This window comes from Primulina tabacum, unplaced genomic scaffold, assembly GCF_025594145.1.
Source record: "Primulina tabacum isolate GXHZ01 unplaced genomic scaffold, ASM2559414v2 Contig420, whole genome shotgun sequence".
NCBI classification, from domain to species: Eukaryota; Viridiplantae; Streptophyta; class Magnoliopsida; order Lamiales; family Gesneriaceae; genus Primulina; species Primulina tabacum.
The window spans coordinates 69,875-82,407 of record NW_027459743.1 but is presented as its reverse complement, the minus strand read 5'-3'; the positions used below and the strand labels follow the sequence as shown (position 1 = coordinate 82,407).

General features: G+C 32.8%; 1 protein-coding gene across 1 annotated transcript; it reads right to left on the bottom strand.

Annotated features, from left to right (window-relative positions):
- Window positions 1-11,040: 11,040 nt before the first annotated feature.
- LOC142534200 (protein PLASTID REDOX INSENSITIVE 2, chloroplastic-like) lies at window positions 11,041-11,965 on the bottom strand. The gene is made up of 3 exons (XM_075641133.1): window positions 11,651-11,965; window positions 11,458-11,553; window positions 11,041-11,236 (listed from the first exon to the last, which is right to left on the bottom strand). The coding sequence occupies exons 1-3, from the start codon at window positions 11,945-11,947 to the stop codon at window positions 11,054-11,056; spliced, it is 576 nt and encodes a 191-aa protein (XP_075497248.1). The 5' UTR covers window positions 11,948-11,965; the 3' UTR covers window positions 11,041-11,053.
- Window positions 11,966-12,533: the final 568 nt, after the last annotated feature.

The following is a 12,533-nucleotide window of genomic DNA, read 5'->3' as shown; positions in this document are numbered from 1 at the left end:
AACAAATATTAATTAACTTTATTTTTAAAAAAAATAATCTTCTACCTTCCTTCCAACACATTGGACAACCCTTTCTTTTTTTGTTTAATGGAATGGCTAATTTGGATCATCCAATCCAAGCGTAAGATATTAATATTTTAAATAAAATAATAGTCAAAATGTCACGTGTCAGTCATTTTTCTATTATAGGTCATTACTGCACCCTAGCATATATTAGGAAAGAAAAATTTGGTCATTTACGTGTGTATATTTGTTATTTTAGTCTTCTGTGTTGTCAAATTTGAGTTTTAGTCTATTATATTTGTTTTCTTGGCAATTTGATATGATATTAATGTGATATCAATGCAGTATTGATGTGCAGCTAACGTGCGCATCGTCATTCCAAATAAAAAAAAAAAGACTACAAATGTAAAAAAATCAGAAGATGCGGAACTAATTAAATTTTAATTTGATAACATGGATGATTCAAATCACAAATATATATGTATATTGAAGCTCATGTAGTGTATATATTTTTTATTACAGTTATGTATTGTATATTTGACAATATATGAGTCGTACACAAATCTTATGAGATCCATATATTTTGTATTATATATTACACCCTAATATTTCTCCAAGCTTAGCTTCTATTTGATCATATTAACAAACAAAATCTTGAGGCTAATATGATGATTACATGCATGTGTGTGTATATCTTTATCTTTACTAATAAAAAATTTAGAATTTTTTTTAAAAAAAGAGAGAGAAAAGTTTGGAATTTATATAAAAACGAATATTTTGAACACCAAGTTTACTTTATTCTGTGTGGAATAAAAAGATAAACTAATTAATAGTTTTGGAAATAAAATACTTGGATGCATGTGAAGAATACATATATAAAATAAATTGCGAATTATTTTGAGTAAAATTAAAAATTATGTTATTCATAAAACAGAGTACATTTAACATAAAACAAAATGTAAATAACATCAATTATAACTTTATTGTCTTATCCACGTTGTTTACTCACCGATTCATCGATAAATACTGATCGAAAATAAATCTTATCCATTTTACTAATACGATTTGTATTTTGCCACCCTCCCAAATATAATTATTTTTATGTATATTACTCATAATTTCTAAATTTTAAACTTTTTTTATGACGTGGGGCCTACAATCGTTATCTTTCGGTATACATCGGATAAATCCTCAAACTAACGCAATATTTTGTAAACCACTTTAACGAGATAAACCACATTTGCCAAACTTTGTGTGATAAGCTTGTCTGAGAATATATTAATAAGAAGAATCGAATTTCTGACTATTTGTCAAACGTCCACCTACTCTCAACTCAAATAACTCTCAGAGCTCAAATCTAAAATACTAAATTCTTGAATGCATTCGTAGTGGTGCCCTTCCCACCACCAACTCTGAGTTGAAATTACAGAGAGACGATCATACACTCAAATGGAGAGAAGCCCCATAGATTTATTATCAGTAACAATTTGGCATGGTTCAATAGAAATTTGATTTTTTTTTTTTTTTAATGTTTGAGTCTTGATTTATTTTTAAATATATATTTGAAACATATTACGGCCCACCTCATAATTCTCACTAAAATCAATTATTGTTTAGGATATCTCAAACAAGGAAACTGCTCCCTCGGGTGGGACATCATGGAATTAATGTATTTATCAATTATGCGCTGTCTTCATAATTCCAATGTAACCTATTTCATTGATATCATGGGTGGGTCGACTGCTAACACATGCTTGTCATGTCAATTAAACAGGGGTGGACGTTCGGCTACTCGGGTTCGGGTGGACGTTCGGGATTTTCTTTTCTTTCCATCTTCAACAAAATTGATTGCATATTTTTTTTTATATACAAAAATGTTCGGGTAATATTTGTTGATTTATCTTTTTTTATTTCTAATTTAAGTAATATTTCTTTACTTATTAATTACGTAAAAATTTGAATTTTTTTTAAAAATAAAATGATATGGATCGGATAAATCGAGTTGAGCTTTGTGAACGATTATATTGGACTGGGTGGATTTCTTTTCGGACACACTGGAGATTAGGTGTAGAGTAATTGGGTTGAAGAGTCTGCACATTTTCAAGAGCAAAGGACGTTAGTGGGGCTCAATGAGATTTTCCGATGTGATCACTACAATGCTCAAGTTAGTAAAACATTTGTTTGTAAATATAATATTTTGAATGCATAACGAGTGCTTGTGGAAATAGTAAGTGAAATTGAATGATTTACCATTAATAAAATCTAGGTATTTATAGAGATATAAGTAATAATGATCTTATTTTCAATAATCGGTTGCTACTCATGTCAATATGATTGCCCATGTTTTAGTAGTTCTGGTGATGGTACTCGAGCTGGCTCTTATCCCGACTTCGAGCTAGTTCCGAACCCTCATATCATATATATATATATATATATGTATATATATATATATAAATATGTAAAACTGTATAATAAAAACAAAATCATATGAACACGAGTTTTACAGAGTCAAAGCCTTGGCGAATATTTCTTGGGCTGAATTTATTACATTACATTGAATAAATGACAGTAAATGCACATGGCTCCGCTTGACTTAAGCGTAAAAAACAGCTTGCGTTCTCAATTAAAAGAGTGTTATATAGAGATTTCGGGTTATGCAAAAAAAAAAAAAAATTGAAAATATTTCCATTCAGAAGTAGGGATCATATAGTACGCTCACCTTTCTCATTGGATCTACCCCTGAATTCACATGAGATTAGTTGATAACATCCATATCTCAAATTTAAAACAAGGTTTCAAATTTTCTTTAAAAAAAAAACATTAGTAGATTCCCAATAATTTACAAATTTTAAATCTGTGTTTTATTTTAAAAAGGTAAATTATGTAGGAATTTTTTTAAAAAGATCGATTGAGTTAATAACATACCTTCCCGCCCCCGTAACTAAATTGAGATCGATTAAATTTAAGGAAAAAGTGAGATGCGATTCCAAGTTGGAATTATTTAAGGAAATAATTTTAGTCAAGACGTCATAGGGAGAGGGGCATAGTTGTTTTGAGCATCCTGTGGATGAGATACAGGGTTGTGTTCGATGTGGGATGTATATACACATACATTTTCGTATATTTATTATTGGATAAGTATTTTGTGATACGGTCTTACGGATTTTTATTCATGAGACGGGTCAATTCAGCTCATATTTATGATAAAAATTAATACTTTCAACATAAAAATAATATTTTTTCATTGATAATCCAAATAAAAAATATGTTCAGAAAGTGTAGCAGTCCAAATGGAACATTAAGTTTTTACACTTTTTGTGATACACTTGTCTCACATCTTAAAAAAAATGAAAGATTTAAAATGAGTTTATAATGGCTTACAATGGACTTATATAACAACTTGGATTAATCATTTTCGTAAAGCGATGACGAATACGAAATAGTTGCTATATGGTCCCATTGTGCAGTCACGCAGCCGCGGGCCCGGGCTCGGGGCGTGACAGAATGGTATCAGAGCCGGTCACCGGCATGGAATACAGGGAAATAAGTGCTATGCGGGGCAAAGTGCTACGTGCATGAGAGCCACCTCTTGAATCTGCGGGGCAAAGTGCTACATGACGGGAGCCACCTCTTGAACCTGCGGGAGCCACCTCTAGATTCTCGGTCCTGGTGGATCGAGTGGTCAGGGTGCGACGAGGACGTCGCATTCTGAAGGAGGTGTGATTGTGATATCCTTGTCCCAAATCTTAAAAATGAAAGATTTAAAATAAGTTTATAATGGCTTACAATGACTTCTATAACAATTTGGGTTAATCATTTTCGTAAATCGAGTAATAATACGAAATAGTTGCTATAGAGGCCCATTGTGCAGTCACGCAGCCGCGGGTCCGGGCTCGTGGCGTGACACTTCTTGTATCGATTTTGTAAATAATTTTAATTAGTAAAATTAGGGACATTTTAGGATGTTAACATAAAAAACCAAAAATAGTTTTTATGGGACCTTGACCTTATTCCATTATAATACATCAAAAATGTATACATACACGATTTTGCGTGTATGTATATTTACATGTATTGTGCCATCTTTTCCTAGGGCTGTCGATCAAATTAATAGGCCCCGTGTGTTTCGTCCCATAGCAGGCAAAATATTTGTTTTCTTATGTAATGCAAACTAAATTAGAATATTATTTTGATTACTGATAATTGCCCATTTGATTAAAATAATTTTCCCGTCGTAATTTGTTTAACCCCTAAATCACACGCCAAGATTGTTTGTTACTTTCAGTATAATATAATATAACCTGCAAGTGTAGAATTATTAATTTACTTGGGTCGTAGTCGAACCTTTTAATTATTTCCTTCGACGTGATCGGGGGAGTGGATCTTAAGTAACAGTGGATTATTAAAAATTAACATTGATTTTTCTAGGATTATGAAATTTTCAATCCTCGTATTAGTATATATTACACAATTTTTCTACGTAATATAATTAACAAAAAATGATATTTTTGTAGTGAAAAATAATACTTTGGACATAAAACGTAATGATTTTCATGTGTCGTATAGGGTCGAAGATCTGTCTCATAATATTGACTCGTGAGACTGTCTCTTGTGATTTTTGTATTGCTATTGTGAATTAACTTTAAACCCCCTTAATTATAAAATGACGCAAATAAAATTCCAGCTTGTCGTTTAATTTGATCCGTGATTAGTACAATAATAATTAATAATTTATTACTTTATAAAATTGTATATTTACGTATTCTGCCAAAGGTCGATAGACAAGAAACATCTTTATCATAAATTCATGTCTTTTTCTTAAACCGCATATTAAGATATCCACGTTTAATGTAGATTAGTTTCTGAAAATTATACCCAAAAAATTAATTAACTATTATTTTATTATTATTATTGTTATTGTTATTATTATTAATATGTTAGGCAGCTGAATTTCAATTTTCTGTTCGGGCACAAAGTTGTCGTAACTCTCAGACTCTTCCTAAAGTGTCAATTGATTAATTAATTAATATTAATTATACCTTATAAGCTATATGTGTATCTATATGCTTGTTTTTTTTTTTTCTCCTATTAAAATTCTGGATAGATGATAAGTCCATTATTAAATTTTTGAAATATTTTGAATTTTGATTTTCGAATCATTAATCAAGATTACGTATTGATAATGTAAGTCAGCTAATTTTAGTCTAGAGTGCCGACGTAATGTCTCACATGCTAGCATTTCCGACAGCACGACAACATTTTCCTGTCTAAACTAATCTCTAGATAATTGAGTCTCTAAATTTTTACACTCATCACACCCAACATTTAAGACAAACTAAGCTTGTTAGCAGTTACATCAAATTTTTTTTCTAATAGTTAATATAAAATCGAATGTTATTATATGTAGTAGTTTTGAGAGAATATAGACACAGTATTTAATTTATTGGGTGGTGACACTAAAACAATCACAAATGGAGGAGAGTGTGTTTTATGGCACAAAGTCCACAGTGTTCCTAACATTGAAAACGACCATAATTGAATGTACATATTTTTTTATAAAAATATAATGACCACACCATATTAATTATTATGTAATTACTGATTAAACAATAGAAAATGACATTCATTTGAAAGTCAATTTGATTAAGGACCCCGATTTGTCAAATCTAATTGAAAGATGATGACAAAAGCGATCCAAAAGATAAAGGAAATGCTACTGCGTAAAAGGGCTTTGATCAATTTTATCTTTGTATAATCTTGAATCCATATAAATAAATAATCAAGTGTTTTTTTTTTTATGAAAAATATTTTACAATGCTACTATTTGATTTGGTACGTATTTGATAAATCTCTGGGCTAACGCAATAACATGCATATGACGCTAATTGGGTAAATCGCAATGAACATGACCTGTCTGACATGCTCATCCGAAAAATGTTGGCATGACAAATTGAACTTATAATCATTGATTAAACGTTCATATACTTCATCAACTCAGATATTTCTAATTCGCACGTCACTTTTATTTGTGCCACTAGCTGGGCACTTTATCATGATTCATGAATAGATACACACACATATATATATATATACACACACTATGTCTACTATATTGTTAAGAATGCATACAATGGAGACAAAAATTTGGTATAATGGTTTATTTTGTTTTTCCCTCTTTTTTTGGGTTTTTTATTCATTATTTCAAAATTGACTTGTTATTTTTCTATCATTATGGTATGACCTCATTTAAATATAATTAATACAAATTACAACATATAATAATTTCAAATTTCATTTGGATCTCTATTATTTTTTACAATTATGATATTATTCATATTTGAATATAAATATAATTAATTATAAAAATAATATACATGCATGAAACATGTACGTTCGATGCACTACTCGGTGTGTGCATATATCTTTATCATACTATAATGGGTAAATCCCTTAGAGAAACTATATTTGGTAAAATTTAATGGATGTCCAAATTTATCCTTACAATATTTCAATTATATTTAATAATTATGGGGCAAAAAATAATTTAATCATTCAGAAACTTCTCACACCCTCTTTCACTATTCCACTAATTTAATGGAAGAATACCACCAAGTAACTAACTTGATCTCTTGTATGTTCTTATGCTTCCTAAAATACCCCTATATAGATAATAATCGTCAATATTTGGATTTTTTTCCATATTTCTAAAATATTTATTTAACATGATAAATAAGACAAAAACTTGTGTGAGACGGTCTCACGAGTCGTATTTTGTGAGATAGATCTCTTATTTGGATCATACATGAAAAAAATATTAATTTTTATGCAAAGAGTATTATTTTTTATTGTGAATATCGGTAGGGTTGATCTGTTTCACAAATAAAGATTCGTGAGGACGTATCACAAAAGACATACTCGATTAATAATACACAATTCTTTTTTAATATTTTGGATTTTTTTCCAATTTTCTAAAATATTTATTTAACCTGATTAATAATACATTGAATTCTTTTATTTTTTTTTTAAACATACACTATGTGATATACATTAAAAATCGTAATATTATGGGAAAAAACATATAAAAAATATTTATACCAACATATTACGCCAAAAATCGATTGAATAAAAAAGCTGCGTTCCACAACAAATTAGGCCTATTGGGTAATTCGAATATTACACAGATATGCCTAAAGATTTAATATGAAAGCCCATTAACCAATATAGAATTCCAAGCCCAATTGAAGCTCCCCGGGCCCCCACACCCTGCAAGGGAAAGCGGGCCAGCCTTCCCCTTCCTCCACACTAGAGTCGCAAGAGCTTTGCTGTTCATTGAAGCTGCATCGATATTTTACCGGTATTATCTCATTCTGCCTCGAAGTATAGATGATCACTCATTTGGGTTCTAATTTACCGGTAGTCTTTACTTGTATTCCGTTGATTCTGTGTTTTCTGCTGATTTTTACGGTGTTGTCTGATGCTTGTATTGTTTTTATAATGCGTGTTTTAATCATTTCGAAGTAATTTCTACTTTATTGTTGGAATGAGGTATATCAAAGCCCCTTATGCTGTCCTTTTTTTATTTTTTCTGTCTGAATTTGGCGGAGTAACTAAAGGAGAAAAAATCATACAGTCCACGAAGGTTGGAGGTTTGTGGATAAAATTGGTTGAAACGAGTGAAAAGATTTATTGCTAAAGTGGTTATAACCTGAATGGCATTATGGATTGAGAAATTAGAATCCTTCAGATAGATAGACACACACACACACACTCTCTAAAGCATTTTCAGTCAAAGAATGCTACTGTGTTTTTCATTTGTTTAATGTAAAAACTTCTTTTACTATCCTTTCAGTAGGACCATATGCTCTTGTGGTGATTCATGCTGTTGCAAGCGACTCCCATCTAATTTTCTAAGTCAAGTAGCTCTCAAATGGTTACTTCCTTTTTTTCATTTGAATCTCGTCCTTCCCCCTTAATGATGTTTCATGATTATGGCTGCTACCACATGATTGATTTCATTCTCCCTACTAAAATCCATCAGATTGGCTTAAACTATAATGCAAACTCAAAAGCCTGTCATATGTCTTGTTTGTTCAACCATCTCTTGTGAATCGGATCTTCCAGATGTAACTGAATGATACAATTAATCTCATATATTTCACTTGTTTGCTTAACAATTCTATGACAAAATTAATATAGTAGTATGTAATTCATGTGAACTAACAAACTGACTAGCCTAGCCTCTTCTATATTATTTTTGTGGCAGATATGTGATCCACCTGTTAGTGTGTACAAAGGCTACTCCATGCCCAAGGACACAGAGAAGTATCTTCTCTCTCGTGGGCTTAAAAATGCTGTTTATTCCATCAGAGCTTCCGATCTTACTCAGGATCTTTTTGGCACCCTTGTGCATTGCCCTCCTCAGGTTAGATGATATATGCGCATGTTTGTGATAAATTTGATTTAGATTAACTTATCTAGTTATCGTGTACTCACTCATCTACCAAAAGGTGTGAAAATGGTTCTAGCATTTGGTTGAAGGGTGATTATTTTTATTATGGGTCCTATTTGGTTTTATGATCCATATAGTGATGGGTCTTCTTTAAAAAAGTCGTGTTCTTTTCCTGAAACTGAAGGTGGGTTCAGTAATAAGAAATTCAATTCTCGTAAAAAATTTCAATAATTACATTGTGAGACAAGCCCACAAACTTTTACATGCCATGCAATCTCGATGTGTATAGCATGTTGGAACATTTCATGTTCGCAATCTTGATTTTGATGTTAACAAAACTTGTTATTTTGTTACTAATGATTTACCTAAGTTCGCAGGAAGCTGGAACTGATCAGGCATCGAACTGATCAGTTATTGAGCCAAAAACTGAAGCTATCGAGACGCAAACTGAAAATACCAACCGATCGACAAAACTGAATCGGTTCAACTGATATATCAAAGAACAGTTCAACTGATAGTCCAGCTGATAGGTGGTTCAGCAGTAGAACTTCATAAGCCCGGTCAGCTGATGAAGTGCTCAACTGATAAGAGCCCAGCTGAACAGTTCAACCGACGAGTTAACTGATTTCACCAGCCCAACTGAAGATCAGTTCAGATGACCAGCTAGGAGCATCAGTTAGGAATCAATGAGTTGCATATCAAGACAAACTCATCTAAATGGACTCCAGCTACGCACAAGGGTACAAAAGCATATGTACTATCAATAGTACAATAATGGACATTGCAGCAAACTTAAAGACAAAATGTTCCATCATAGATTTCGGAAAAGTCGAGACACGAATCTCAAGGAACACATTCAAGCTGCAACGGATACAATTGTTGAGTCTCACTGTACGATCAGTTTCCCGCCTATAAATAGAAGATCAGTGAAGACCAATAATATAAGTGTGTGAAAATACAAAGAAAAAAGGCACGCATATTGCATATTAGCTTTCAAGAAGTGATCAGCCCAGAGGGAACACTTCAACGTGTTATCAGCTTAGATTAGAAGCACATTTCTCTCGGTGTGTGGGAGCACCTTTCCGGTGTATTCCTTGTTCAGTTCCCACACACACACACACTCACCGCCACCACCTAAATACAGTCTTGCACAAAGACAATAAACTTGTGTATGTAGTCTTTGATACACAGACATTAAACAAGTGTTGGCTGAAAGCTGCTGCCTTCAGTCTAGGCTAGGAGTTCAGTCGAGGCAGTAGTGTAAGTCCTAAGCTGAGTGTGTTTGTAGAAGTAGTTGTATAAATCAAAGTCTTCTAGTGGATCCTACCCGAGGAGGTAGAATGGGTGACGTACTCCGAACATTCATAAACATATCTTGTATACTTAACTGATTACTGTTGTTTTCAAACTGACTTGATCAGTTAGAGCATCCGTCAGTTCAGTTTTCACCATAACTGAACTGACATATGCGACAACTGATTCTTTGTTTTTCAGTTATTCAGTTTACATAAGTCAAAATGTTTTCTAATTTAATAGGTTTATTCACGAAGGATTACTTCGAGTTTCTTCCGCTTGATTTTTAAACCAAACTCGATTTAATTCATCGGTGTTAACATTCTTAGAACACGGACTATTGCAGCTCATTAGAGAATATAGTGTTTGAAGCATCTTCGAAGGTGCTAGCACACGATCCTTCGTAGCAGCAATAATTTCTTAGTAACAAAGGAATTTTGTTGAGTTAGAAGAACCTATTTTTCATGGCAGCTTTCTTTTTCAAGAGGTGACACATCTAGCGAACCTGTGACAGAGAAGAGGCCACATGAAGCTTTGTGGTCGGATTATGGGGTGAGTTTTCTGATTCAATTTTTGGTCTATGAACTAACTTTCTGCAACATAGTTTCTGATATACTACAAAATAATTTATGGTGTAATGAGATGTAAAATATGAAGACTGCCTCCTTGACCTTTATGAACAGTACATTCCGTTGATGAGAAAATGAGTGAAAAAACGTGCCTATGACACAAGTGAATATTTGCAACAAAATGAACTACGACAAGAGCCCTCGTCAATGAAATGGCTCCTGGCACGAATGATATAGAGAAATTTATTGGTTATTGTTCTTTTTCCATTCCTTATTATTTAGGATGCCAAATCAAATGACTAGGAAGTTGAGTCAGGGGATTGATGTTCTATAAAACATCTTTACATTTTATTAAGTTCTGCGATGTTATTTTGTGTTTTTGTTATTGACCCTGTGCAATTTGCTCTATCTGTTTTGAAGAGTCAATGTAAACGTACAAAAATTTCTAACTGTTTATGTTCACTATCGTTTAGCAATCAAGAAGACCGTGTTTGGATTAATAAAATGGGCATGTTTATTAACGGCATATCATATATTTCAGGAGGTTATTGGATCTGAACCATGTTGAGCGATTTTGGCTATGGTCTCACATTGGTGATTGAATCTTGAATTTTTTACCAATAAATACGAATAGAATCGAAATGGCAGAAACAACTCAACTCACTCTTGAGAGGAATTCAAGAAGCTCTCACAGAAAGAATTGCGCACCATCCATCTAAGGCATTATACAAACATGCTATCATGTAGTCCACTCTTTCCAATCCTTGTCGACGTGATCTTGAGCCCATTTTACGGCTGCTCGAGCGGCCTGAGGTCCTCCAGGTAAACCTCTCTCATTTAGAGTGTCGGCCATGTCGATAAAAGGAATCACCAGTAGAGTTCCTGGACCACCGTATTCCGTGTGCAAGAAATCACTGAAGATCTGTTAAAAAATCTGAGGGGTTTAGTAACCTCACACTTGTACGAATATGCACATTGAGGAGGAAGTGTCTAAATGCACGAGACCAGTTTGGTAGAGTCTAAAATTTTTTTGTCTATAATTTCAGCTTTTTTGCAAACATCAGTCTACACATTCAGCCAACAAGGAGAAAAAGTACAAAAATCCATGAAAACACGGGAAAAATGGGTAGAGAAAAGAAGTACCTGAGTACAGATTCCGACAACTTCGTCCACTGAATCCCCAAACATATCTTTCTTGGACAGCTTCTTAGCCAAATGAGTCCTGAACTTTTCAGTCTCCTGATACCAAAACACATCATCTATAAGCAAACTAAAACAGTCATTTCAAGCTCAAGTCTATCGAGCTACGGGTTGAGAGTAAGAAGAAAATCTGTACAGAATCAGCAAATTCTGGGATGGGGTCTGGGAAATTGTACTCCATCTCGGCCCGGCAAATGAAGTTGTCCCTTTTTTTGACACAAGCTAAAGAAGAATGAAGATGAAGGAGAGGAGTTTTGGGTATCCTTAGAAAAGAGGGAAGAATATTTGAAGATAATAATTTCGAAGCAGGCGAATTGTAGAGTGATGTTGCAGCAGATATGGAGGAAGCCATGTCTTTGCGTCGCAGTTTCAGTGATCTATTTTTGTGAAGCTTTTGAAAAAGGGGCTTAATCTTCTTTGGGATTAAGCCCATGTAACTTTGGGCTCTGGCCCATTAATATTTTCGATTTAAGGAAATTTATATCATATCTTCTGCGTTCACGTAAATATTCTATATGAGAGATAAAGGTTTAAAGAACCTAAAACCGACAACAAATAGTAACTATAAGCTAAGAATTGCAATGAAAGGAGGTATGATTCGATCTTCTTTTAATTCTGCGTTGATCTAACAATATATATACACAGTTTTTTTTTAGTACAACTTGGGGCGGTTTGGTAGAGGTTTATACCAAGGTGATGGCACATAAACAATTTTTTATAATTAGAAACTTGTGTCATATATTAGTTCCATTGGGAAGCCAAAACCAAAGGTATTCAAACTTCGTATAGAACAGAACAAATCTAAAATCCAAAATAAAAAAACAAAACATCAAACCGAAATTCGAATTTTATAATTTAGATATAAATATTAAAACTGAAGTTTATTTGATTTAGTTTCGGATTATATATGTCAAATCGAACCGACCGAAAAACCAAAATTTTATTAAATTAATAATTTTATTTATATTATATATTTTTTAGATGATATTAGTGAGTGAATAATTATTTTGTATAATTTA

What these genes read in the sequence shown, in the direction of transcription:
- LOC142534200 (XM_075641133.1), bottom strand. Translation starts at nt 11,947, where the DNA reads ATGGGCTTAATCCCAAAGAAGATTAAGCCCCTTTTTCAAAAGCTTCAC. An exon ending in TCCCAGAATTTGCTGATTCT is followed by an intron (nt 11,554 to 11,650) that starts GTACAGATTTTC and finishes TTTTGGTATCAG; the next exon opens with GAGACTGAAAAGTTCAGGAC. An exon ending in TTGTCGGAATCTGTACTCAG is followed by an intron (nt 11,237 to 11,457) that starts GTACTTCTTTTC and finishes ATTTTTTAACAG; the next exon opens with ATCTTCAGTGATTTCTTGCA.